Genomic DNA, 25,041 nt, shown 5'->3' with positions numbered 1-25,041 from the left:
ACTGTATTTGTATGCTGAATTAAAGTAAGCTTGTCAACCCCTTAATGTGGCTTTCCTTACTAAAGCAGATTAAAAGAACCTGTGCTTTTGCAGTGTGTTGGCAGCTTTCTGGGTGCTGGTTGTTGGTGGATCTTACACCCCCACAGAAGCTGCTAGCTAGATTGTTGAAACACACTGGGAAAAGCCTAGCGGTGGAATGCTGTGTAGAGGAACAGTGAAGAGAAGGATGCCCAACGAGGAATTTGCATTTGATCCTGGAGGCCACAGGAGCCCTGCAGCTTCCTGAGGAGGGGAGCAATGTGTGGAGGGCGGATCAGAGGGGGAGGGTCTTGGGGCAGGGCAGCTGAGGCTAAAAAGGTCACCTCTGCAAGGGTGACACCATGAACAAGTGAGAAAAGCAAGGAAGAGTCTATCTGTGTGATCTATGGAGAAGGGAAGAGCTCATGACCAAACAAAAGCGAGAGAGCATCATGAAATATAGTGGTCTGGTCAGCCACAGTCAAGACGTACTGTAACTTGACTCTAACACAGTGATGTCCTTTTGGTCCTCTTCGTGAATGAAAGACAACCATACACACACGTACACACACACACACACACACACACGTATTTATATGTATATATACACACACGCATGCATGCACATATACATACATACATACATACACACACACACAATAACGTTATCTATATCAAACTGCCTACCATTTTAGGAAGAGGAGAGGGAGTGAGGGGGAGAGAAAAATCTGGAACTCAAAATCTTGTAAAAATGAATGCTAAAATTTGTCTTGACATACAATCGGGAAAAAATAAAATACTATTAAAAAAATCCTTGCCCAGGGTCACCCAGCTAATAAGTGTCTGAGGCTGGATTTGAACTCTGGTCTTTCTGTCCCTAGGCCAAGCGCTCTGTCCATGGCTCTTCCCAGCTGCTTGAAATGTTTTGAATTTGTCAATAATGAGCAGTGTCTCCTCACACAAGCTACATTCCTTCTCTGGGTCTCAGTTTCCTAACCTGTAAAAAGAAGACCTTGGGTTCCATGACCTCTACAGTCTCTTCCAGCTTTAAAAGACTACAGCCAGTCCATGGTTCAGGACATCTATGGATGTAACTCCTCTAGTTTAACACCATGCATAATCAGGATTTCTGTTTATAATTCTATTCATGACTAATTTGCTAATTCAACAAACATTTACAAAGGAGGCCCACACTCCCAAAACACCCCAGGAGAGTTGTGGTGCTGCTGGCTGAGGCCCCAGGAGGTGACGGCTAGTGACAGAACAGAAACCAAAGGCTAGGCTTCCTGACTCTTCATCCAGCCCGCTTTCCCTTAGAACAGCCTCACTAAGGGCTAGCTGTAGGGTAGAGAGTGGGGAAATTTTTTTCCATATATACACACACACATATATATGTACACATGTATGTATATGTATGTGTATGTGTGTATATATATGTTTGATACATTATTACATACATTACGGATTAAATATATAAATGGAAGAACAGTTTTGAATATTCATCAGACTACAAGGTTAATCCCAGCAGAATACAGTTAGATAATAAAACTGTCTTACAGAAAAAAACGGATACACACTTTTTAAAAAATGGGTGCAACTAATAACAAAAATCCTATATTTCTCTAATTTCAACTGATTTTCCATCGCAGGCATGGTGTGCTCTTTTTTTTTTGCATCTAAAAGTTGTCCATTTTAGATCATGCACTGGAGTGTGGGGGCCACACCCAATTCAACACCGGGATCACTGAATAATTTGGGTCATCTGACCTAAGAGGTGGGGGTGGGTGGGTGGGTGCAGAGGCCTGCTGAAAAGAGAATTACTTGTCAAATCCAAAAAGGGACAAAGCTGAGAGGGAGATGAAAGCAGAACTGCAGAATGATCTGAACAGGTTGTAACAAGATGAAATTGAACAGGGGTGATTATGAAATCCTGCGGTTACCAAACAAGCCCACACTATTTTGTTTGCTGCAGTCAGGGACAGAGGTAGGGCTTGGAATCAGGCAGACTAGAGTTCAAATCCAGCCTCCCAAGTAAGTAACTGAAAGGTCTCAGCTAGGATGAGTGTACTGCACAGAAATTTCAGTATGGGAAATATTCATTTTACATGAAGCAAAGGGGGCAGAGAGATGGACACCTTTAAATGATTTGGGAGCCCTTGAATTTCTAGCACACCTCTACCCTGAGGCTAAGCCCCTGAACCCCAAGCGAGGCCTGCTTTCTGAATCCTGCTTGTCCTGTCTGTCTGTCCTCCACAAGTCTCCTCTTGCCCTCCTTGACTTTCTTCTTCAGCCATCTCACTCACTGGAAACATAGCCTTTGATGGGCTTAGGCCAGCCTCAGCTGTCCCAGTATGATGGAAGTAACCCTGCACTAAGGTAGGAGACATCAGTTCCTTCCCCCTCCCACAGCAGGGACAAGATAGTGAGAACCCTGGAGATCAGATCTTCCCAGGGTTACTGGAAAGATCTGAGGAGGTTTGTACTGGAGAACAGAATATCTGAGATGGGGGGTGGGGCAGGAAAGCATGATCCCTATCTTCGAATATCAGAAGGGTTCTTGTGTGAGGAGGACATGTTGGCTTGGCTTGACTAGGCTCTAGAGGGTAGGAAAACTAAGAAGAATGGGTGGAATGAAGAGACGGTCCATCTGGACCTGATCCAGGTCCAACAGCAATATTACAACAGAGTGAAGGGTCCGGGCTGCCCTGGGCTCCCCATAACCTAAGGGCTCCCAGCTGGGGCCACCGAGCGTAGATTAGCAGAGGAGGCGACCTCTGATGAAGCTGTGGCTGCCAAGTCTGAGACTCGAATTCTTTGAAGGGCCTCATGGGGAAGAGGAATCCAAAGGGCAGAAGGTGCAGGGAGACGTTTTATATCAATGAGGTCAATAGAAAGGTCATTTTAGTCATTTGGACAGATGTAGCTGCTTCTAGACACTGTCAGTGGTCAATGAGACACTGAAGACTGTCAGGGAGAGGCAGGACCAGGTTACCCACAGGGCCCCTTCCCCACAACTTTGAGCTTCTATGAGTCAATCAATCAACATCTATAAAGCACCCACTGTGTGCCAGGCACCAATTCTACCTTTCATTATGATTTTGGCTACTCTGTTAGAACTTCCTGCTTTATACCTCTCTTGTTATAAACAAATGCTTTTGCTATATTTTGAGTATTTAAACAGATATGAACAGCTCAGACACCGAATGATGTCAGTCAACAAGCATACACCACGCTAAGGACTGGAGGGAGATACAAAGAAAGGTAATAGACAGTCCCTGCCCTCAAGGAGCCACAGTCTATTAGGAGAGACAACATGCAAAGACTGAACACAAACAAGATAAAGACTGGAAAGTTTTGAAATAATCAACACGGAGAGGGCACCAGAATTAAAGGCATAGGGTGAGGCTTCCTGTAGAAGGCGACACCTGAGCTAGGATGTGAATGAAGCCAGGAGGCAGAGGGTCATGGGCTTGGGGGCCAGGAAACAGGCCGAGAGGTGGGAGGAACACCAAGGAGAGGTGGGTCACTCACGGGCTCACCGAGCATGTGTGCAGGGTGAGAGGAAGCAGGGCATGAGAAGATGGGAAAGGGCAGGGAGCTGGTGTGGAAGGGGAGGGTTTTTGGTTTGATCCTGGGGATGACACAGAACTCCTGGGGTTCACCTGGGGGAAGGGGAAAGGCACTGACCTATGCACTGACAGCAAAGATGATCCAATTACGATCATTCGGGAAAGCCACCCCTGTCAATCGATCACTTTGTCATCCTCCCCTCCCTTCCCCCACAGGTGATTAGGCAGCTACACTGGCCTACCCACCCCGTGCCTACACACTGGCCGTCCCCCATCCCTAAAGTCATTTCGCCCTTCATCCCTGCTTCCTAGAATCCCTGGCTTCTTCGAAGGCTCACCTCAAACTCCACCTTCACCAGTTCCCCAGCAGTGGCTGCCTTTCCTTCCCTTCGGCAGGTATCTCATACGCACCCGCTCAGTTCTCTGCTGACTCTCCACTAGAACATGAAGGATGTGAGGGCAGCAGCTATGGCTGCTTTTCTCTGTGTCGCCAGAGCCTGGAATAGAGCCTGGTGCACACAGAATCATCACTTCATCACTGAAGTGACTGACTGAAAAAAAACACCAGCCTAAAAGAGGCCCACATTCTAATTCACTTTAACTTGTTTGCTGGAGCTTGATCTCAGCTTGGCCATATATCATTAAGAAATATGCCTTGGTTATAGTAATACCAAAGCAGGACTGCAATCCAGAGGAATGCACAAGCTAAGCAGAAGTGTAAACATAAGAGTTCTCTTCTGCAAAACCTGATGAACTGGGAATGAACTGTTAAAGCAGCTGCAGAAAGTTCCAGAAAGAAAGGAGAACGAGATGCCATTTTTTTTATTTCAATGAAGAGTCAACAAAGGGCATGACAACAGCAAGGTCAAATGAAGGAAAAAACTTTCGGAGTCTCCCCCACCCCTATATATAAAATACTGAGATTTTCAAAACTTGAGTCTTTCTAATACATAACTGACTATGGAAAAAGCACTTTCCTACAGAAACAATTCTGTGACCATCCACGAGGTGTGAAACATATCCCAATTTCTGCTCCATTTCCCAAAAGTCAGAACTATTCTTAATAGCCAAATGCTCCAAAATGATTTTAAGATTAGAAACAATGAGATTTAATTATGGAAAACATTCTATTAGGAATCTATTGAATTCTATCAAGGTAACAAACATCCAACAAGCCACATGAAAAGGCCTGGCCGCTCCAGAAAACACCTAACATTTTCAGGTCAAAATAGTGGCTGTAAAGCACTCTGATTTTTAAATTCATTGAAAATCTTTAAAGGATTTTCTGTAAGCCCCGCAACAGTCTAAACTGGAGGACTAAGAAAATCGACACAGCTGTGGCTAATTAGAAAGGATGGATTAGCCCTTTTCCATTCTCGGATGCTGCTCTGTTTACTGGCAAAGTCCAATTAAAGTTGATGGCATAACATATAACATGATGTGTTTAAAATTAAGCAACCGTTTAGGAAAAGATGAAGAATTCCATTTCAAGCTGATGATAAATCCATTTTGTTTTCTTTTGAAAGCAGGGCTTGAAGATTTGTGATTTCGCCAGGGCAGGCACTGCCTTCTAATGATATACTTCACTCCCCCTTTACTACTTAGGAGATGGGCTCATCAAGACTTATGGAGACAGGAAAATTCACTAACTTCTACCACCTCAGAGAAAAGGATGATGGCGCAGCCAACCTCTGAAATGATGGAGGCTGGTCTTGGCATGGCAGACACATGATTCCTCACCAGGCCTAGACCTTAAGCCTTTAAGCCTTTCAAGCTTGTTAGAACCTACAACCATCTATCGGCCTCGGCACTGAGGAGACCAAATCCTTTCCCAGGCCATTCTAAGGCAATGGAGAAGGAATTTGGTGGATAACCTCAGCAGCATAAGTTCCCGATGGTGGCTCAAATCCATGGCCTATTACCAGAAGTGATGCTATGGGAGCATACTGGAAAACCATCACCTCGAAGAGGAGTTATCCATGCCTGAAATGGCCTAACCTACCTTAATAACAATCACAGCTACTATCCACTATCCACTTAAAGGTGTAAAAATCTGCTTCTGTTCTTAGCCTGGATCACCTTAAAGAAGCAATGGGTGAAGATATACTTTTATGGTCCCAAATATATCAGGGACAGAGTAAGTCAGAATTTGGGGAACGTTACTGTGATTTCCCTAAACATAATCCACACACATCTACAGACTTGGACTATGGACTTTCTCCTCCATCTAACGCATATTTGGAGGTCAGTCGTCCCTGGTGGGGGGGGGGGTACAGGGCAGGGCTCCACCTTTTATCTCAACCATCTGGCTATCCTTTTCTGATTATTCTCTACTCCCATGCCATCTTTCTTGTGGTGCTGCCGCCCAATGGCCCTTTCCTACAAAGAGATCGGTATATGAGCTGGCTATATAGAATTCCTGCAGATTTTATGAAGAAGGAAAGATCTCCAGAATGGAGAGAGATCTGCCATCCAATTTCCAGCTCAGCTGTTCTAAAAGGCTCATTAACCAGGGCTGGGCACCAGGTGACCAAGCATTCACCTACAGTGACTCACAGTCACTAACAAAAGTTTGGGGTGAAGGGAGGGATGTTGTTGTCTGTATCTGTGGAGGGATTATGCAAAATGACAGAAACCACAGATTTCTGAGAATCTTTAGAGGTAAAGGACAAAGGAGATGATGTTTAAACTAATAAGCTATAACCAAATGGGGGCTAGAAGACAGGGAATGAGAGGAAGAAACAGAAGCAAAGGTGAAGAGAAGAACAAAGGCCACAGGAGGAGCTGGAGGCAGAGCTTCGGGACAGTCTGGATGGGGGGAGGGGCTTTCTGGGAGCAGGCCATGGGATGAGGGTCCTAGGGGCAGGAGGGGAGAAGAGCCAGCCCTGAGACAGCACTCAGTACTGAGTTATTAAAGGCAGCCTTTGGGGATGAGGATCCTTCTGGAAACCCAGATCACCCCATCTCACTCTCGTGCAGGCCCCCCTTGCTCCCCCTCACCTTACACTGGACTGCTGGGTCTGCCTGTCTCTGACCTCTGCAGTCCAGCCTTCACCCACCTGTGGGACCACATCATTCCCTGCCCCAATCAAGAAGCTCCCTAATGCCTCTGGGATATTATTATCCTCATTTTACAGTTGAGGAAGCTGAGACAGAAGTAAAGAGACTTGCCCAGGGTAACACTACTAAGTGTCTGAGTCTGGATTTGAACTCAGGTCTTCCTGACTGCAGGCCTGGTGCTCTCTTTGCTGCACCATCAAAGCTGCCTTGTTTAAATCCCTTCAGGGTCTGGGTTGAGCCTCCCTTTCCCAGAGGCCTGAGTAGTATCCTGCCCCCAAGCCCTCTTGGCCTGCTAGATGGTCCTTGAACTCAGCATTCTCCAATGGCATCTGCTGGGCCTTGGGCTGCTGGGCAGCCCCAGCCTGGATGGGCAGCCTACTCACCCCAGCCTGGGGAACCCTCCTGGAAGGGGCCTTTACTGATTCCCCCAGTGCCTCCTGGAAAGAATTTTGTCCTTATTTTGCAGATATTTGCATTTGCTGATCTCGCCCCTATTGTACCCCTGCCCCCACCTCAGGAAAATACAAGCTTCTTCAGGGCAGAGACTCTCTTGGTTTTATGTCTGTACCCCCAGGACCTAGGCCAGTGTCTGGCACTATGTTAATATTCCCCAGATTTGTTTCTTTGATTGGGAAAAAAAAAAACCCGAAACACTTGGCTGAGGACTGGGTTGTAAACACATACTGAGAAGAGAGAGAGGTAGGGGAACGGAGAAGGAAGCAAAGACAGACAGAGAGGAGAAAAGGGACAGAGACAGAAGGGAGAAAAGGGACAGACAGACGGAAGAGACAAATGGGAGAAAAGGGACAGAGGCAGAGGGGAGAAAAGGAGGGATGGCAGCCATATTCTGGAATTGAACATCCACACTTAACCCCATAGCATGAGGCTCCATTAAGGGCAGTGGCTGCTCATTTCTGCCTCTTCCCATAGCCAGCATCATATGTGGCCGCCAGCAGGTAGGACAGGCCCAGGGGCTGAAGCTGAAGTTGTACTGGTACCAGGAGGGTCACTTGGAGCCCTGAGACTGGCTGGCCCCCACAGCCAGTAAGTATCAGAGGAAGGACCTGAACCTGGGTACTTCTGGCTCTGAGGCCAGCTCCACAGACACTTGGTCACACTACTGTTCAATAAATAAATATACTTGTTTGAATGAAATATAGGATCAATTTAGGATTTAAACCCCAAATCAATGACCAATTCTTTCAGGTGAAATTGAATTAAAAAAAAAAAGGAAATCATAGACTTTTCTTCTTTTTTGGAAAATGTCACAGAAATGCGTATATGCGTATAAATGTATATGCGTGTGTCACACACACACACACACACACACACACACACACAAAGTTTCTGTTATGAAAGTATGTTTAAGTAAACTGCACGTGAACCAAAGAAACTACTTCCTAATTCTCAATATGGCTCGAGAGTATCCCAAATATTCTGAAGTTACATTTGAGAGTGTTTTCTGGGGATGTTTTAGGAAAGGGGGAATGAGTCTGATTCGTTTACAATCAAGCGTTTCTTTTCAGAAGCCCTTCGTGGTATCTGGCAGGGCTACTAAACTGGGCACCCTGTTCAGGCTGGATTATTTAAACTAAGAATAAATGGATATATTTTCTTGGAAAAATATCTATTGTTACAGCAAAAACTTGGGTTTCCTTTTTCACCAGATCATATGATTACTCGTTTCTATTTTCTTTCCGCAGGAATTCCCACGCCCCCCCCTTTGCATCCTGTTATTCACTTGGAGCTTCCCTTGCCTTCCCTCCCACCCAGCTTGGCTATTTGCAGACTGCCCCTTGCCATGCTGACTGACCACTCCATGCTCCTCTCTACACTCTCCAGGTAAAGGGCACTCCACTCACAAGCTGGAACTGCCCTTTGGCACAGTGACCTCCAACTTTAAAATCACAGACTAGGGCAGACTTGGCATCCCCTTCTCATTTCCCATCTAGTTTTGTCTCCCTGAGAAAAGACTTTGCAAGAATTTCCATGTGTGATAAAAGCAGAGTGAAACACTGAACGGCAGCAGCCCTGCCAGGCAAGTAGATCCACCTGTTTAACAGGTGAGGACCCTGAGGTTCAGAAAGGGTCCCTCAGCCACTACCTGGGGTCTCCTATCACTACACCTTTTTTGTGGAATTAATGACTACTGGCCAGCAGAAACCACACAGTCTCTCCCCGCACCCCTCTCACTGCCCCCCCCCCCCCGCCCCACTCCCTGGGTGGCCAGCCTTCCAGAAGGCAATGACCATGGGAGCCATGGGAGGCCTTATCACAGACGGGTTAAGCTTCAATCTTTCCCATCTCCATGCATATCTCCCATATAGAAATCACATAGCAGATATGTCTGTACAATTGGGGGAGAAATAAAAAGACCAAAAGGGGTGGATGACTTGGGGGCACAAATGTGTCTCCCAGCACTGCTGGCTTAGGGTCACAGGCCAGAATGTGTTTGAGACTTTCCCAAGGCTACTGCCTTGAAGGCCAGCTCCTGTCCCAGCCTCCTCAATGATACCTAACACCAAGCCACCAAATAAGGAATTGGGAGCATTTTGCAAGATTCCCCAAACATCCTTGAAACAAAGAAATGCAGAGAAAAGACAGAAATCCTTTGTGTGTTTAGGTGAAAGTCAAACTGATTCAGCTCTAAGTAACTGTACTTAGAGCTTCGCTGCAAATTTTAATCTACATAATGGAATCATTTCAAGGAGAATTCATTCTTAACAATTGTATCATTCACCCCGTCTGTGCAAGACACTTTCTGCTAACATTATGGAGGCTCACTGTGGACTCTGCTAAGCATTTCTACCCTCTGACTCTGAGCTCAGGGGTGAAGAGCCGGCTGAGCCCTGGTCGTCCCCAGTAGATATCCCCTGAGGTCCTGGGAGCCCAGACCAATGGGCAGGAAACCAACAGAAGAACATCAGGGCAAAGTGAGTGAGCAACAGAGCCCACCTTATAACTCCTAATTATGGGCAGTTCTAAGATTCCACGCACATGTATACAAATGTATGTTTGCATCTCCCTTACATACTTTACTTGAGTGCACACAACTCACATTGATACAGTCAGGCTGGGGCATCTAAAGCATTTTTCATTATATACACGATCTCACTGAACTTCACAACAACCCTGTGAGCTAAGCCCTATTACGGTACCCATTTTACAGATAAAGAAACTGAGGCTGATTGAAGCTAAGTGACTTGCCCAAGGACACACACGTAGTAGGTGTTTGAGGGTGAACTCCAACCCAAGTCTGCCTGACTCCTACATTCTATCCACCACGTCATCCGGCCACGGTCAATGCTAGAGGACATCGGGTAGACAGTGTTAAATGAAAACTAAATGAGGGAAAATCCACCTGAATACACTGTTGCAAATCTGATGATAATGTTATCAAGAGATAGATGGAAGGAGAGAATTTTGTAAAGAAAAAAAAGAAATGCTCAGGCTAATCCGGAATATTCATGAAGGAGAACATTGCCTCCAAATCTATTATTTTCAGAGGTTCATTGACAGATCTCATTTCAGTGGCGACATGTGGTTTGATGAATGAAACTGGAAAATGGATTTGAAAAGCCACTATGGATTGGGCTTTGCCATCACACTTTAAATGGAGAATATTAGTGAGATTTTACTCACATATGGTTAATTTTTTTAGACAATTGAAATGCCCAAACAGATGCGTTGCACACATCTGATGCATTTTCATTAACTTCACAAGCAGAGAAATGAAATCCTGATGTCTCACCATCAAAGAAACTCTTGGCTCGCAGGTAGCTGACGCTGAGTCTGAGCACGGACAGCTTGTCCAGCTTGGAGATGACATCTTGGGGGAAGGGCAGCAGGCTGGCCAGACGGTCAAGCTCTGTATTCAGCCGGTCTCGGTGTCTCTTGGACGGGTTGGATTTGACTCCTTCCAATGGCACCGGCTTTACTCTGGGGGGAAGACACACATAGTTTAAAAAACGGAAAGGCACCACACACATCCACGAATGTTTTTGCTGAAGCTTCCTATTAGAATTCCTGCTGAGATATTTCTCAGATACAAACCATTAAACTATTAGCTGACTCTTCCCAAGAAATACACCTTTTTTAAAAAAAGTGAGTGGAAAATAAAATTAATCGGAACTGTGTGAAAAAAATGCTTGGTGAGCAACGTGTTTTTTTTTTTTTTTAAATGGGCATTTATGAAACAGTGACCCATCAATTAATGAGTTTGCTGAGAACAAAAACACTTAAAAACAATGATCTGTGAGAGGAGAAAACCAGCCCATGTGCACGTGCATGTGCACAGCTGGTCAGCCTTGAGACTGGGGAGCAAGGTTTCTTTCTGTTACCCTGAAGATGAATGGACTACCCAGCACACAAATACCTTCTTCAGCTTGTTTTCCCCCTTAGTGTACAGTTTATAATGTACCACTGCCCTGCTTTTGGACTTCTCTGGACTCTCCACCATGCCTTCCTTTCCCAGGAAGCTCATCATTAGGGAATCTCATTATGCTGAAAAATTGAACGTGCCTGTCCTCACCTCTCCTCAGTCTCCTCAGACGGCAGTGCAGAGCCTCCATCTAAAGAGGGGGCTCAGCATAGTCATTCCCACCAGCTCCACGGTTTTTGGTCTCTCCAATGGGCCCCATGATGGGTACCTTCTCTACCCCCTCTCCCCCCATTCTGCTAAGGACTAGGGAAGGGACTTTTCCACTGGACTTGCTGCTGAGACCCTGCACATGTGCTGTCTCCCCATCAGAAGCAGGGCTCTCTGAGAGCAGGGGCTGCCTGACTTGGATGGACACTCTCATAGGAGCCTCGCCACAGCCCTAGGAGGGAAGTATCGCCGTTATCACCCCTATTTGACAGGTAAGAAAACTGAGGCTCACAAAGGCTGAGAGAATCACAGCCAAAATGCTAGAGGGGACCTTCGGGGTCATCCACCTTAACTCTGTGCGATTTTACAGATGCTCAACGAGGGGACCCTATTACCCAAAACTACATATGGTGTGTGCTAGAAACAGGACTGGAACCCAAGACCGCAGCATTATCTGCCCTGCACCCCACAGTCTCCCACTCCAGATGCAGGCCTCTTCCACCTACGCTGTGCTGCAGCTCCTTTCCCAGAGGGATTACTGTTTTTAAAATAATTCTGACGATTTAATGACTGCATTAGAGGGTACATATAATACAGTGATCAGGTCGGCATTATCATCTAATCTTGCCGCCAGCACTGCCAGGCTCCTCTGGCCCTGGACCCTTGCAGACGCCGGGCCACAGGCTCCCCTCTCCTTGGCCGGTCCTCCCCGAGCTGCCCAGGGGTCTGGCCAAAGCCCACATCTCAGCACTTCACTGGCCTGCGCACAAGCGGGATCCAGGCTTAAGGCCTGGCATTTCTGCACTGGATGGTCCAGCCACAGTGGCCTCCATCTGTGGGACTGTCAGGCTGGGGGCGCTGCAGGCAGGGAATGCTCCCACCTCCACTGGATCAAAAAGGGAGTGGAAAGGAAGGTAAGAAAGGGAGAAATGAGAAAGAGAAGGGAGCCTCTCTGCAGCCTGCGGCACTGTCCATCCTCCCTTCTCCTTCGGACTCTGCCCATCCCCCTTCTCCTTTGGACTCTGTCCATCCCCCCTTCTCCTTCACACACTGTCCATCCCCCCCTTCTCCTTTGGACTCTGTCCATTCCCACTTCCCCTTCGGACTCTGCCCATACCCCCTTCTCCTTCAGACTCTTTCCTCGGGTTTTTGGGACACTTTCGCCCCTGGTTTTCCTCCTCCAGACCTGACCTCTCCCTTCTCTGTTTCCCTGGCTGCAGATCTCACCCTCTAACGGTAAGCTTCCCTCTAGGCTCTGTCCTGGGCCCTCTTCTGTTCTCCCTCTACACTACAGCACTTGGGGATCTCAGCAGCTCCCATGGATTAATGACCATCTCTATGCTGAGGAGTCTCTCCTCTATCTGTCTTGCCCCAACATCTCTGCAGTCCTCCAATCTCACATCTCCTTTCAGATACCTCAAACTGGACATCCCACACTGTCCTCATCCTTCCCTCCAAACTCCCCCTCCTTCCAGATGTGCCTGTTACTGCCCAGGGCACTGCCAGCCTCCCAGGCCCTTTGGCTCACAACGGAGGTGGCATTCTTGATTGCTCACTACCTCTCACTGCCCAAGCCTATCAATTCTACCCCCGTGGTGCCTCTCCTCTAATACTGGCACCACTCAGATGCAGACCCTCAGCTCCTCCTGCCTGCATGATGATGACAGCCAGCATATGTACACTGCCTACCATGTGCCAGAAACTGTGCTATGTGCTTCCCAATTATTATCTCTTTAGTCTTCACAACACCTCTGGGAGGTGGTACTATTATTATCCCAATTTTACAGATGAGGCAAATAGAGGTTAAGTGACCTGCCCAGGATCACACAGCTGGTAAGCATCTGAGACTGCATTTGAACTCAGCTCTTCCTGACTCCAGGCCCAGCATTCCATACACTGTGCCACCCACTGCCCAGAGCTGCCTGCTGGTAGGTCTCCCTGACAGCAGTCTCTTCTACTCCAGCCCATCTTGTGCTCAGTTGTCAAGGTGATCTTTCTAAAGCCCAGATCTGCCCTCCCCGCACTCAATAACCTCCAGTACCTCCCTGCGCCCTCCATGAACAAAAAGCAAACACTGTTTGGCATTCTGAGACCTTCCTCACCTGGAAGCCTAGACACTCCCCCATCCCCCACCTCTCATGTCTTCTCCCATTCTACACCAGCTCCAAGCACTCTGAGAACCAGGGGCAGCGGCCTCCCCTTCCCTGTCCCTCACACCAAACACTCCCTCTCTCCTGATCCAGGAAGCCTGTCCTGCCCTGTCTTCATTCCAGTGCCTTCCCCCTCTCAGTCATCTCAGTATGTCCTGCCTATACCTCGTTCGTTCGTGCACCAGCGTTTGCTTGTTGTCGCCCCACTCAGACTGGCAGCTCAGTGAGGCCAGGGCCGTCTTTGGATCACAAGTTCTTAGCACAGTGCCTGGCACATCGAGGGCATCACAAATGCTCCCTGGTCCATGTGACAGCCAGCTTGCCAGCACCACCTGAGGCAGGCCTTGGAGGGGCAGACTTAGTGCTTTTCCTCTTTTTCTCTCTAAGTCACCTCTGAATGGGATAACACTATACACTAGATGAGAGGAGTGGCATTCTTCTATAAAGTCTGACTCTCATCTCAGAGGTCAAGTTCAACCCATCCACTACACTCTGAATGTCAGAAAGCATTGTTGGAGCACATCTGTTCAATATAAATGTTTAATGTACTGAGATGTTAAGTGAGTAAAGGGAAAAGGAAAGTCTTTTTCTGAGTCTGCCTCTCGCATGTCAAAAAGACACCCATTTTTGTGCATGTGCATGCACTGTGTACACTGTAAAAATGTGCATGGGCGTGCACTGCGCAAATACGCATGTGTGAGCTCCTGCATGTGTCCTTTTTTATTTCCTCCCTGCAGCAGTATGTGTGATGTCTCCAAGCCCTCCTCTAAGCTCTCCAAAGGAACCCTCCACCATGCTGGGTGACCTCCATAGGGAACATTTGGGAGAAAAAGTGAACAAGAGTCATAGAGGGTAAGCAAGTACAGGCAGGTTGTGATCTACAGCTTGGGAGCAAGTGACAAGATCACAGGCTCACTGAAATGTGTGTGGATGGATGAACGGATGGATGGATGGATGGACAAATGGAAACATGTAAAATGGCAACATGAAGTCACCAGACATCTAAGGTGCTTCTATTCAATGTGTAACTGACTGATTGGAAGCATTTACAGAGGCTTTCTTTAGCTTTCCTCCAACCCCAAATGATGAAGTATTTTTGTACTCAAATGTTCACAGCTAAAGCTCTGCAGCAGAATCTCAGTGTAGATCCCTGTTTTAGACTTTGAGAATTAAACTTCAACACAAACCTAGTGGAGACTGCCCTTCTTGCTGAGAGAATAAGTGAGGAAAGAGAGACAGAGAAAGGCACAAAGACTTAGAGGGAGAGAGTGGATCTCTGAAATGGGGATTTCACCTCAGATGATTTTAGAAAAGTCAGAGTTTTCAAAACTTTTCATAAAAGTTACAATGAAAATGGTGAAAAAAATGCACTTTGTACACAAAGAATCCCCCTGTTAATGAGAAAGTCGGAGTTCTAATCCCAGTTCTGCCCCAATCAGATACCAACATGCCTCTGGATATGTGACAGACCTTTCAGCCTCAGTTGCCACTTCTTTAATAAAAATAATAATAAAAAAGAAATGGGACAAGTTCTCCCTTCCAGTTCTACCACCGCTGACTCTAAAAAATCGCAGTTTCTAAAAATGGCTGTTGAGTCCTATTTGTGCTAAAAGCAGCTCTTCTTCTTCTAGGAAAATGAAATCAGAATGTAGACTGAGTGGGGACCAGAGGTTAAGTCCTGATTTTATTCCAGGATCTATCCCTGATATATTGGACCTGAATTTATAGCCACTTGGCTCTATGTTTATCATTTCTCAAGATGTAAAATGAGGGAAAATAATGGTTCCCATGTCACTGAAATAAGTTGGTGAGGACACTCTGGGCAGAGAACCTGGCACATACCACCAAACTCAAACTCAGTTCATGGGCTGGTTCAGTTTTGCTGGACTTTTTTTTTTTTAATAATTATTTGCTACAAGATGGCTTACTGGGTAGGGAATTGAATCAGATACATGCAGAAATAAAAGACATGTTAGAAACAAAGATAACATTCTAAAAAAACTTCTATTATTCTACCATATTTTATTTGTATAGCACTATACAAATCATAAAGTGCTTTCGTATGTATAATCTCCATTGATTATAAAAGATGATCTGTCAAAAATCTTAAGATATGGGGGAGAAGGATGTTAAACAGAAGAGAAAATAAACCACCCTGAGTATATTCTACAAGATGGATTCACTCAGTATTGAACCAGTTTGTGGAAAAACAAATGCTGACTTTCCCCCACTGTGGCCCAAGCACAAAGATGATTTTAATACACAACATACATTAAGTTAGACAAGTAAGTTTAAAAACCGTTGGGAGCCCTCACCCAGGCTACATATCACTGGCGTGCCTGTCTAACAGCACATCACATAAATGCAGGCCCCAGAACAAGAGCACGGCCTGTGGACAACTGGACTCTGGGCTTCTCAACTCCTTAGCTTTTCAGGGAAGGACAGGACTCCGGAGCTTGGGTCATTTTAGAAAACTACTAATTCACCTAAAAGCCACTTTACAATCTCTTTTCCAGAAACTGCCTGAAACCTAAATCTACTAAGATCAGAACTTAGAATAAAAGACAAAAGATCAGCCATATCACAAGAGCATTTTCCCTTGACAACACTGCGTTCTTCTAACACATTTGCTTGTTATAGATAAGACAAGTATAAATCTAAATGACAAAATGCTCGATCCAAACATAACTTATCCACTGCTTTTAAAATGTTCTATGTCATGTTTCTCTCCTCTCAGCAGGTAGGAAGAATTTCAGAGCCTTGGCCCCAAATCTTTCTTCCTACTTACATGCTAAGGATGGTCCCTCTAAAAACTTAAATCAACTCCAAAAAATCAGCAGAAGAGAAAGCCACATATGGTGCATGCAAAACGCTAGGCATCTGACCTCTTAAAGTATTTCATCTTTCCAAGCTACAAAAGATGAGCCCTACATTCTGGAAGTAGAGTCCTGGCTCGTTTATCTTGGGATGTGAATATTAAATTCTGTGTAAATATTCATAAGTTCTACAGTAATAAGTTAAGAGAGGAGGCCCGTCGATCCCCTTTTCCCCCACAAAGTGGGCTGGGTGGCAGCTGGAGATGACTTCCACCTCGGGGCCAGGCCCGCTCCTCCACATGCCTTGGGGGACCCAGCTCCAGCAGCTGTGGCCAGGCACAAGGCAAGCCTGCTGCTTCCCTTGGTTTCCTGACTCCTAGAGACCACCCCCTTGGCAGAAGAAGCCCAGGAAGCCATGGAGACGAGGCTGTGTCCCAAAGACCAGGCCCTGGGGCAGAGTTCCTAAGGAAGAGGCTGAACAGGCAGGATGCTGTCAGGGGAACGTCCCAATATACCCTCTGCCGCTGGTTGGTGCCATCACATGTGCCCAACTTCTTCTTTAAAATCGTCAGTGTTACCTCTCTGTCTAAGGGCCTCCCATCCAGGCCCTGTCTTCAGGGCCCAGCCCATATCACAGAACTAATCTTGGATTTGAAGGTGAACATGACCTCAGGGATGGTCACATTCAAGCCCCTCATTTCACCAACAAGGAAACTGAGTCCTCCAAAGGTAAAGAACCTTGGCCCAGTCCCCCAGGGAGTAAGGCCAAGGGCAAGCATCGAGCTCTCCACTTCTGACTCCAAGCCCTGTGTCACTACACCAAGCTAAGACATCTTTGCCATGTATCAGCCAGGGGAAGGGAGGCTTCTTTCTCCTGAATCCCAGAAAACAATGAGTGAGTCTAGGTGGTAAAATGCACCACAATTTTAATGCAAACCAAAAGGTTTCTACTGGCATCATTAGAATAAGAGGCTGGTTGGTACAGTGGAGAAGATGCCAATCTGCAAGATGAAGGCCTTGGGTTGGAGCCTGAGTGCCCGCCTTTACTAGACTGGCAGCTCTGCCTGGGCCTCGAACCTCCTTGACCTTCACTCTCCTCTGGAAACCTAAGTCAGATAGCTATTTATGCACAGGAGGAGTTAGGACCACAAAGCAAGGTGCTAAGCCTCAGGAAGGGTAAGAAGCAGTAAGACATGACTGCTGGCCCCAAGGAGCTTCCAATCTAAGAGAAAGGAAAAAACATCCCCTGACCTGCCCTGTGCCTGCCGGCTTCCCTCGCTGAATTCCGATGCATGCAGTAAAGCCTAGGAGAGGTCACCGTCCCCATTAGTCCACCTCGGAAGCACCCAGTGCTCTGGGGGCCACCTCTCTGTGATGCACATATTACTGAGTGATAATTTCTGCTGCAGTGATCTGGATGAACTACTGACAAATTTGGAAAAAGGACACTTTTATAGTTTCCAAGAATTCTGATTTCAGCAATAAATATTTTGTCCACACATGCACATGTTACAGGTCCTTGATCAGTTACCATGGCAAAAAGAGGACTCTCTCCTGCCGGTGCTGAGCCTGCCAGTTCACAGCTGCCACACGGTCCCCTGGCCAATACTCAAGCCCTTCCGGCTTGGCCCAACAGAGAGGAGCCAGCAGTCTGCAGGTGGGAGCACTCCTTGAAAACCCAAGAGTATCTCCAAGGCACAACGAGACTAGGCGGAAGGTCCAATTAACGGCTGAAATATTATACCAGAGTAAAACTGACTTATCTCTTGTAATTATTTTAATTAGTTACATTATATATAAATCGCATACTATGTTTCCCTCTTTTAGGGACCGGCATTTCAGTGGTGTACGGAAGGCTCTGCCCATCTACTAAGGAGGCCCGATCTATCTGCTCAGCTCAGCTCCTCAGAAAATGACCTGGGCACCGAGGGACAGTAAGTGACTTGCCCAGGGTCACAAAGCTTGACAATGTAAAGAGCTAGACTAGAATTCAGGTCTTCTGGTCTCCCCCAGCTCTCCATTACGATGCTTCCCTGCCTGTCAAAGTGGACTAAAATTTTATAAACCTTTTAAACAGCTTTGATTCTGGACCTCAGAGAACAACATCTTAGTCAAGCTAATAACCGTGGAGGACAGTGAGCAACGTGCGGAGTACACTGTGTGTGCAGTGAGGGGGTCAGGCCCACACCCCAACTCAGCCACTCCTCCCAGGGGAGCATAGGCCAGTCTTCAAAGGGGGGGCTTTACTCCCAGCACTCAGTGTGCACCTGGCACTAAGCTGCACACACAGGAGACCTGAGTAATGCTTGGGAATGCAGCATGAATCCCCAACAGTACCCCAGAACTGCCAAGGGAACAGGCCTCCGAGGTCACTGTGGCCTCACAGGAACCTCAGGGGCAGCGGGCTCATAACCTCCCTGCGATCCCCATTCACATGCCAAGAGCTCTATGGTGAGGAGTTTTCTTTAAATTGAGTTGCAATTTGCCTCTTATTTAACTTTCTGTAATGTATCAAAATAACATGGACATTTCAGAATAACTTGGTTTGGTTTTATTGTTGAGTACACACACACCAATAACATCAACACAAACTTGGGATTTTTTTCCCTATTTTGTTGCGCTGTTTAGTTATTTTTCAGTCATATGTGACTCTTGGTGACCCCATCAGGGGTTTTCCTGGCAAAGATATTACAATGGTTTGCCATTCCTTTTTCTGGCTCGTTTTACAGACTGAGGCAAACAGGGTTGAGTGACTTGCCCAGGATCGCACGGCTAGTCAGTGTCTGAGGCTGGATTTGAACTTGAGAAGATGTGTCTTCCTGACTCCAGGCCTGGTGCCACCTTTTCATATCTGTCCGTATTTAAAAGTCTTGGATTAGAGGCAGGATGTGGATTCAAATCTTGGCTTTGCCATGTTACTTACTTCCTGTGTGGCCTTGGGCAAATGCCTCACCTCTGTGGGCTTCAAGTTTCCTTATCTAAAATAAAGAGATGGCACTTGATATCTGTCCAATGTCTAAAGTCCATTCTAGCTCCAAACTGATGAGCCTGGCTATGGCCCAAAGAGCCCCTGGAATGAGGTCCACCTGGCTTAAGCAAACACTAGGCATGCCTCTATAGAGTTCATACTGGACAGGGGAAATGTTGATCTAATAGACAATTACTGTCTTCTGGTAAGAAGCTCCAACTAAGAAAGGATGAAGAGTATAATTACCTCTGTTTATAGGGTTCTTTTTTGCAATGGGTAAATTCATAGTTAAGGAGAACTTTTTCTCACATACCCAATTTTTCAAGGAAACTGTCCATAGCCCTTAGTATGCTTGCTATATAGAATCATTTGAAAGGAAACTGGCAGAAGCAACAGCTCAGGTTAAAGCCTCTTGTTAAAATGCCTGAATTGCTGATACTTCTGAAGCCCCTTCTACACTGAGGTCTGAGCTAAAGGAGTGCTTGGACAGAAACGCAATTCCAGGTTCATATTGAAATGCCGCAGTTGTGATCAGACTTCACCAAAAGACATGTGGCAATGCCTTTGCTTTAACCCAATCTTACTGTCTAATCGTTTCTTTGATAAAAGGCCAGTCCTCCCTAGATAAACGTTCACCCAGAACCCGCAGAACACCTACAAAGGGATGTGGCTAAATCTTTTTTGAAAAATACAAACAAGTAGAAGATGGCAAGAATTCACAAATTTATTTTTACCTCTTTTCTGACATTAAAAATAGCAATAATGTAAGACTCTCAATACTGTGCCTTGTCTTCCTCATAAAAGGCTCAAATGACTTTCTTCAAATCCTTCTGTAATCATAAAACCTCAACTCTTCAGAGATGATTATAAAAATATTACTGAAACAAAAAGGCTGGAGAATCCAAATTCGGCAATAGGCTAACGGTCAGTGTGACGACCTCTACAAAAGAAAAGAGACATAACGCCTTTTTCTTCCTCTAATAAAGACAGAATAAGAATGCCTATGGAAAGTGGAGAGATGATGGTTTGGACCTCAGGCAGAACCAGGGGTGGAGTCCTGGCTGTGTGACTCAGGCCAAGCTACTCAATCTCTCTCCAAGACTCAGTTTCCCCAAAGGATAAGTGAGGCAGAGAATGTTTGCACTGCCCAGGCCCTAGAGGTCATATTTGGAACTGGTGACTTTTACAGATGAGGAGGATGAGCCCCAGGGGGCATGGGGCAAGGTCAACCTTCCATCCTAGGTCCTCTGATCTACCTTGTGCTTTGGGCTCGACTCTATGAGAGGAAAGTGCGTTGTAAAGCTCAAAGCGCTGTTATAAATGTGCTCCTTTGCACACAAATGTGGGGGGCTGGCTACATAAAATGATGCATTTTCTACTAGGGGGCAGAAATGTCGTTATTAAACACTGGAGTGGGTTGTCAAGGGAGGCTGTAGTAGAAACTCCTTCTCTGTCCAGCTCTAAGAACAGATTCTGATGTGGCCCAGATGGTTCAGGCAAGGACTCATCCTGAAGGCAGGGGATGCACCCGATTCTTCAAGGTCTCTCTGCAATGAGTGAGACGCTAGGATCCCCGGCTCTGATCGCCAAGAAACCAGGGAACAAGCCACTTTGGCAGGACTTTGCCCAAGCCATCGGACGCATGGTAGAGCTCGGGACGTGGCCTCTATTGCCACAATGCTTTGCTGGCCACTAGGGGGAGCTGAAACCGCACAGTGACTACAGCAGATGGCACGTGTCGGGATTAGTAGCAGAGGGAGAGGGTCCTCAGAGATCTGGGCTCACCTCCACTTTGCATTGAGCAGGGGCAGGGTCAGAATTCTACCCCCTCCCCACCCATTCCAAATCCAGGGCTCTTTCTACTACGCCAAGATGGTCGGGAAGGTCCCAGGTTGAGTCCACACTTTAAGACACATTTTGATGAAAATTTCTATTTGCTTTTTTCTATGAAAAAGGCAGCCAAAATGAAGGTGACAAAGCGTTTTCACTAGGAGTTTACTAAAATGAGAACTGCTGTATATTCAAAGTCATTAAGCTTCTGCAAAAAAAAAAAAAAAAAAAAGTTCCAAAACTTGCTCATATTCTCAGTCAGGTTTGATCTGAAGTCCTACAAGCCAGCACAGAGAGAGCCAAGCTGAGAGTACTCTCTGGAGGGATCCATCAAGCAAAAACTCTGGTCCCCTGAGAAAGAAAGACTCAAGGAAAAGATTTTTGAGTTTAAGACTTAAGTGTTTAATGCACTGAAACCAAATGGACCAGAGAATTCTCTGGTCAAGTTTTAGGGACTGTCCTCCAAGAATTCTAGTGCAGGGTAAGCCCCCTCCTCCTCTCGTTTTTAATTACCTGATGATTTGTAGTCATCCTTAAAATGAGAGTAAAGTCAACGGAATGATGATTACCTCCCCCCCCCCAAATGTGAACTGGCCACTGAAGAACTCTGACTGGTGGCTTTTCTTAGGGCAGGCCCGGAGCCCAGACCCCGTCCTTGCAGCCAATGGGTCCCCTGCATACCAGGACCCTGTTCTTCCCACTGCCCGAGTGGATCATATGGTAACAGTCCGCCTGAAGGTACTTGTGTTATTAGAGACTGGATGACTACAGCAAACCATCCCTCAGTGACAACAAAGAAGTTGGAGAAAAGGGGAGGTGAAGTGGGCAAAGAGTCCTAATCCATTGCATTCTTCACACCATCTCACTTGTCGTATCTGGGATGCCAAATAAAGAATGTGATCTATAGGGGGCAAAGATGGCCGAATGTCCCATACCTATTCTTTTCTTTCAGGACTAAACAGAAGTGTCTTATAACTTCAAAACTAACTTTTTTTTCTCAGATGGGATAACAAAGAGAATATTAAAGTATCACTTTGTCTAAGATGACTGAACAATCCAGTCATCCCACAGAATTCAGAGAAAAACACAAGGAATTATATAGTTTTAGAAACCTGCCTAAAACAATCAGTAACTTACTGAAGATTATTTTAGGAGCATAATCCTGTGATCTGACACATAGAAAAGTAACCAAAGGATCTATGGAATCTAGAATACTTCCACACTTTCCATCTACACTATTAATAAACAGATGAACAGGAACAGTGCACATACCAATAATTTTAGCATCATAAGCAAAATCTAAAATCCACAAGTACATTTTTAAATACAAAGTGAATTATAGGATTATATAGTGTTTAGTTTTGTTTGAGTTATCCATGCAGCTACTCTCCAAGTCACCATCTCACAATACTCCCAATCCAGGCAAGAAATCCCAAACTCAGCTAAAAATCTCATGTAATACACACTGTCTAAAGATGCTGCTGTCAAAGCTGGTGCATGCTATTTCAATTAGCGTCTATTTATGGTACAATTATGGAGTTCATATGTTAATGTCAATTTAGGTTTTTCAGAGTTAACTCTAAAGAAAATCACTGAGAACAAGGAGGAAAAACTTAAAACTTAAATGAGCTATTTCATATTTAAAGAAACTTTCTTAAAGTTAGTTAATTGTATCTACTTCAAACATCACTGGCATGCAACTATGTTTGAATGTTTAGGCACAAGGAAAACTTCCAATTTTACAGAGTATAGTTGCGAAATCCACTGCAATCCTGCTTATCAATATTTAAAAATGTGGGTGAACTAAATATATCAGTAATAAACGAAAACATAGGAATACGACTAACTGTTAGAATGAATTTTAGGTGGAAGGGAAACTTATTTTATAAAACTTTCATGTATCTGTATACTTGAACCATCCAAGGTGTGGTAGTGCAGAGGGGGCCATGCTTGAACTCAGGAAGACAGACTTTTAAGTCACCTCTCTCACAAATACCCGCAGAGATCTCCTGGGCACACCACAACTTCACAGTAAGCCGGCTAACTCTCCGAGCCTACCAACGCCAATGAGTTAGAGATCTGCATCGGCGGAGGGAGTTTCCACACTGAGAGCTCCTCACCACTCTAAGATTACTATTTTCAAAAATACAAAAAGGAATCTGTTATTTTAGATAGTCCCTGGAAAATTCTCAAGTTCAGGAAAAGAAAAACGCCACAACTCTACGCAAAGCCTGGGGCTGTAACAGGGCAGCGGGGCGACGCTAGCCTAGCTGGCGTTCTCCATGGGGAGTGAGCCTCCCGTGTCTGTCCTGGCCCACGGGGAGGCTCGCGGGAGCTCCCGCACCTGGGTCCCCCGGTGACACTACTATTTCCCACCCACGAAAAGAGAGGCCAGAGCCTGGGGCAGGATGCGGACTGAGGGAGCGCCCGGAGCCCCGCGCTGCACAGGTCCGAGCCGCCCCCGCCCGGCCTCGGGAGCCCCGCGTGCTGCGGGCTCGGACCGCGGAGCTTCCCAGGAGGAGCCCGGAGCCCCGAGCGGCCAAAGGCTGGGGACGGGACCGGCCGCGGCCCCGAGGGCCGCCCCTCCTCGCCCGGCGATCCTCGGGAGCCCGGAGAAGGTGTGCGCGGCTGTGTGCGTGGGTGCGCGCCTCGGGGGCACAAGGACCGCACCGGAGGCAGGGAGGGGGCACAGCGCGGGGGCGCCCCGCAGCCGGCCGGCCGAGGGGCCCTCGGGCTCCCCGCTCTCCCTCCTTCGCTTTAAGAAGCGCGCAGAGCTGGGCACGGGGCAGGTCCTGCGCGGGGAGGGCGCCCCCGCACCCAACCCGCTCGGGCCCCGGGGGGCCGGGGGTACTTACGTTTTCTGCACCGGCTTCCTCCGCTTGCGGCTGGCGTAGGTGATGTGGACGCCGCCCGCGCCGCTCATGGCGCCGGGCCTCCCGGGGTGCGGGCTGCGCGCGGGCTCCGGGCGGCCGCAGGTGGAGGGTGCGCGGCCGCAGGTGAGGCAGCGGCTGCGGGCGCACGCTGCGGGGGGGCGGGGAGGGGGCGGCGGGGCGCAGGCGCACAAGGCTCGCTCTTCGGCCCGCGAGCGCCGGGAGCCCCTGAGAGCCCGGCTTCGCGGGGTGTGTGGTGGGGAGGGGGGTGCGGGGGTGGGGGGCAGAGGGCACGGCAGGGGCCCGCGCGCCTCGGGGGCTTTCCCGGCTCCTGCCGCCCGTCCGGGATCTCGGGGCCGCCGCCGCCAAGGCTGCTTCTGCTGCCGCCGCCGCCGCCGCCGCCTACTAGGCACCCCGAACGCTCGATCCCCGCCCGGCCACCTCCAGGCAGCCTGACAGCCGCGCCCTCTGGCCCCGCCCCCTCGCGCCCCGCCCTCTAAGGCCCCGCCCCTAGGCTCTGCCCCCCCGACTCCGCCCCCCATTGCTTGCGTCACCGCGGCGGACGTGCTGTCCTTCCTCCGGCGCCATCTTGGTAAGGTCGGGGGCAAAGCTGTGGCCTTGTCCCCGCCCCCTCACCTCCCCACCCCCCCCACCCAAGCACGCTGCGGCGTCCTCCTTGGCTTCTGGAAGGCAGCACGGCGCCGCGAGCTGAAGCACGCCGGGATGTGGGCTCGCGCCGCGCTTGGTCCACTTAGTGCAGGGCCAATGGTCCTGAGCTTCAGTTTCCCTCTCCGTAAAACGGAGCAGCGTCAGCCTGGCTCGGTACCTGTAAAGTCCTGGAGCCCAGAAGCCCCTGTCCTCAAGGCGCTTCCACTCTAGGAGGGCGCCCAGAACGCGAACGCCTTGACCTTAACCTGGGTGCCGGGAAGTCCATCTACCTGGCAGGCTGTCAGCGCATGGCTGTTAGGGCCCCCTCACGCAGACCCCAGGTGCCCAGGCTCCCCAGGCGCCCAGCCAGCCCCGCATCCCCACGATGCCCGCATCCCCTTCGGTCCCGCAGTCCAGCATGCCCTCATCCCCTCTGGCCCCGCGATGCCCGCATCCCAGCATACCCTCATCCCCTCTGGCCCCGCAGCCCCGCCGTGCCCTCATCCCCTCTGGCCCCGCGATGC

General features: G+C 47.8%; 1 protein-coding gene across 2 annotated transcripts in view; it reads right to left on the bottom strand.

The window, feature by feature from the left end:
• The window catches only part of AHR (aryl hydrocarbon receptor), a 61,090-nt gene extending 37,093 nt beyond the window's left edge, over positions 1-23,997 (bottom strand). For both annotated transcript variants that reach the window (XM_036759437.1, XM_036759438.1), the window contains exons 1-2: positions 23,855-23,997; positions 10,399-10,586 (exon numbers count right to left, since the gene is read on the bottom strand). In XM_036759437.1, the coding sequence (XP_036615332.1) occupies positions 10,399-10,586; positions 23,855-23,922 (256 nt within the window). In that variant the 5' untranslated portion in view covers positions 23,923-23,997. The remainder of the gene's footprint in view (positions 1-10,398; positions 10,587-23,854) is intronic.
• Positions 23,998-25,041: the final 1,044 nt, after the last annotated feature.

The sequence above is a fragment of the Trichosurus vulpecula genome, chromosome 5, assembly GCF_011100635.1.
Source record: "Trichosurus vulpecula isolate mTriVul1 chromosome 5, mTriVul1.pri, whole genome shotgun sequence".
Classification (NCBI taxonomy): Eukaryota; Metazoa; Chordata; class Mammalia; order Diprotodontia; family Phalangeridae; genus Trichosurus; species Trichosurus vulpecula.
The sequence above is the reverse complement of the archived record's forward strand: the minus strand, read 5'-3'. Positions and strand labels throughout refer to the sequence as shown.